Source organism: Emiliania huxleyi (assembly GCF_000372725.1).
Source record: "Emiliania huxleyi CCMP1516 unplaced genomic scaffold EMIHUscaffold_292, whole genome shotgun sequence".
Classification (NCBI taxonomy): Eukaryota; Haptophyta; order Isochrysidales; family Noelaerhabdaceae; genus Emiliania; species Emiliania huxleyi.
Window position 1 is genome coordinate 1 of NW_005199836.1, and position 3,682 is coordinate 3,682.

The window sequence follows — 3,682 nt, forward strand, 5'->3', positions numbered from 1 at the left end:
ATGCCGCCCGGCAGCTCGATGGCGGCCGAGGTGGGGCGTCTGCGCAACCTCTTCGTCACGCGCACCTTCTCAAAGACGTGGGGCCTCCCCTCCCTCCGGATCGGGTACATCCTCTCCGCCGAAGAGAACATCAACGCGCTCTGCTGCGTGCGCGGCCGCCCGCGCGCCACCGTGGCGAGGGTGTGCGAACCTTCACACCCGCTGGCGTGGAGACAGGTGCGCGGCCCGTACGACATCAACCAGCTCGCCGTCGTGGCGCTCCGAGCGGCTCTCGACGACCCGCAGTACGTATCTGACTTTGTCGCGGAGCACAACAACAAGGCGCGCCCTGCGCTCGAGGATTTCCTCGCCGAGGCGGGCGTCGCCTTCTGGCCATCGGCGGCCAACTACGTCTTTTGCTACTTCCCCGACCCGACCGCCACCGAGAAGGCGCTGCGTGCGGAGGGCGACACACCCTCGCCCGCCGCCCAGACCGACGCGCGGCAGCGCCCGTGACGCGTCCCCGTGGCGCGGCCCCGTAGGCATCCTCGTCCGCCCGAAGAAGGACGCAAGCGGCACTCTCGGGCTGCGCGTCTCGATCGGCACTCTCGCTCAGACCGAGCGGCTCATCGCAACCCTCCGCCGCTTTCTGTGACGCCGCCGAAATCGAGGGCAGGAGCACCGCGAGAGAGGGCGAGAGAGATACCGCTCGCGGACGCTGTCGCGCTGTGTCGCAGGATATTGTAATAACACTAGCTGAATAAAGTTGCAACTTGTGTAGTATACGGTACGTTAACATGCAAGGAGACAGCAGACATCCAACATACGCACACGTGTAACGGATCTGTTTGTTGTATTCACCTTTCATAACAGCGTGCTCACGCTCGGTGGTGGCGACCACCTCGCCCTCAGCGGCAGCTGGAAGTGAAGTTGCTCGGGGTCGCGCAGCGAGCAGCCGTGCTCGCGGTCGAGGAAGCAGCGTAGGTAGGCGTGCGGGTTCTTGAGCGGGTGCAGCCACGGCGCGCGGCTCACGTCCCTCCCGGCGAGGGTGATACCGTGCCGGTTGAGAAGGGCGCCTACGTAGCTACACGCACAAACGTAAGAGCCCTCGAGGTCTTCAGCTCGCCTTGCCGGGTGGGGGTGGTGGATCGCCCGGGTGGTGGTCGTCGTACTCTGCGGCCCAGGTGCACACATTGATGTCATCGGTTGTCACGGGCGGCGAGGCGGCGTGCAGGATCCACCCCACCACGTCGCGGCTCAGCCCGAGCACCATGCCCGCCACGCAAGCGCCGTGTGTCCTCAGCATGACAGGGCACTGCTCTGGCTGGCAGATGCGGCCCAGGAACAGGTGTCGGAAGGGGACGGTCTCCCCGCCGAGGCTCGCACTAGCCAACATCGCCCGGAGCGCGCGGCGCCAGTCGACGAGCGCGTCCGAGTCCTGCTTGAAGATGAGCTCCGCCGCGGGCCGCCGTTCGAGCGCCCACGCATATGTGTGCCACAGCTTGACGCTGCTGGAGCGAGCGAAGCCCTTGTCCTCCGTCTCGTTGAAGGCGAGGAGGGCCAAATCGTCGCACCGGACCTGCTCGGTCGCCAGCATCGCTCGCACCTCCGGCACCGGCGAGTTGCCGAGCGCGAAGCGCACCTCGATTGGCTCCCCCCTCGTCAGCTCCGGCAGCGTGCTCCGGATCACTGCGCGGACCACCGCCTTGGAGGGGGGAGTCCATATAAGGACGAGAACGATCGCGGGCGACTCGCGTGCCAGCCTCGCTGGCGACGGCTCAGGCGGCCCAGGGGGCGGACGCGACAGCTTATCGACCAACGTGAGCAGGTTTTCAGAGCCCGCGTCAAAGTCGCTGTCGACCGCAAGCGTACTCCTTCCGCGCGTCAACAAGGAGAAGGACTTGCTCACATTGCACGCGGGTGAGCCGTGCGGCGGCCCTCCCACCCAGAACTGGTACCGGAGGCCGAGAGCGGTGTGGTAAGGGCCGGCGCCGGGGCTTGCGAGCCAGTCGCGGATTTGGGTACAGGCCATCTCGACGACCACTGTATCGCGCCGTGCGCAGAGGGTGTACGCCATGTGGGCGCCGTGTGGAGCTACGATCAGGTCGGCCTCGTTAAAGCTGCGGCACAGCTCCTGTGGCGCCGACGCGAGCAGGTCTGCGGGTTGGACCACTGCCCAGCCCCTCCTCCGTAGCCCTTCGACGAAGGGCGCCGCGTCTTTCCACCGCCGCCGCTCGCATCGGTCGCGCGCGTAGACCCAAGCGGCCCTGCGGCGGGGCGGAGGCAGCTGCCGCGTCATTACCCTGCGGAGGTAATTGACGTGCTGCGGCGTCGTCTCGGGCGACACGGAGCGATACTGGCTGTATACGGGGATGATCAGCTCTCGAAAGCAGAGGCACTGCCCGTCGGTCGTGCGAAGCAGCTGCGGCGGAGAGCCGTTCGGCGAGACCATGTATGAGAGCACCTGTGGCGGCCCCGGCTCGTGAGGCACGGCACTGGATGGGGGGTGTCAAGACAGGTGACCCTCCACCTCTGCGTGCGCTTCTCTGCATGTGCATGTGCTTCTACTTAATCACATAGCACAACCATGAGCGGCACTCGTCGTCAAAGGGAATGAGGAAGAGGCCGCCCCCGTGCGGAGGCACGCCCGGGTCAGGCCGGCCCACAAAGAGGGGGAGGAGCGCGTCGAAGAACTGGTGGCTTGGGTTGCTGCTGGGGGCAGTCAGGAGCATGGTAGCCTTGCTCTCCCAGCTGATGTTCCCTGTGAGCGCAATTGCCGGCGGGACGACGATCTGGACCCAGAGCATCGATTTGGCCGGTCGCAATCGGATACGAGCGGGCGGTGTCTTTGACCGCAGCGTATCGGGACTGTTGCGGTAGAAGAGACGCTGCCACTCCCCTTTCTTGTTGAGTTGGAGGCAGACGTTGCCGAGCCGAGTTGCGTGCGCCTCTGGCCGGATCCACGGCTTGGGCAACCCGTCAAAGTGAAGCGTCTCCCCCGGTCGGACTCGCACCCGCTTTGGCCGACGGTGCAGGGCCGTGCTGTCGGCCGTGCTGTCGGCGAGCCACCGGCGTGCCGCGCGATCAAAGGGCATGGGCCCCGCGAAATGTAAGTTTGGACGCGTCCATACACAACACGAAAGGTCGCACGATGGCCAGCTGGCGCTTCCCATGGCTGCGTCTTGCACTCGCAGTGGCCTCGGCAGCCGACTGGCGGTGGGGGTGCTGTTACTGCCTGCACGATTGCCAACACCAGCATGACAGCGTCTTGGGCCGAGTTGGGGCGTGTCGGTTCTAGGACTTGGGCCCTTCTTGGTTCTAGGACTACAAGCGGCTCCGCTCACAATGTGACTGGTGACGCCCACCCACGACTACTACCAACGGCCAACGCGCTCACCGTCACAATCCGAGCAAAGTCTGGGGTTGCCTCCGAGCGCTCACAATCCTGTAGAATTTCTATGATTACGAGCGGCTGCGCTCACAATCGTACCAACCAAAGATAGAGGGCGGGGGGGGGGGGGGGGCTCCGGTCGCTCCGTGATCTTGTACAGGCGCGAGCTCGATCGCTCACAATCGTAGAAGGTGTGTGTTAGTGCCAATCCGCGCCAGTCCCGTGCGCGGCGCCGTTTTTGTTGGCCGTTTTGGGGACACGACCGGCGCCGTCCCCAAACCAAGTGTCGCGCACAGTAAAAGTCAGCAACGC

At 65.3% G+C, this 3,682-nt stretch overlaps 1 protein-coding gene across 1 annotated transcript; it reads left to right on the forward strand.

Moving 5' to 3' along the window:
• EMIHUDRAFT_116424 (hypothetical protein) lies at positions 1 to 634 on the forward strand (the record flags this gene model as incomplete). The annotated part of the gene is made up of 3 exons (XM_005775811.1): positions 1 to 180; positions 217 to 436; positions 522 to 634. The coding sequence occupies 3 exons, from the start codon at positions 1 to 3 to the stop codon at positions 632 to 634; spliced, it is 513 nt and encodes a 170-aa protein (XP_005775868.1).
• Positions 635 to 3,682: the final 3,048 nt, after the last annotated feature.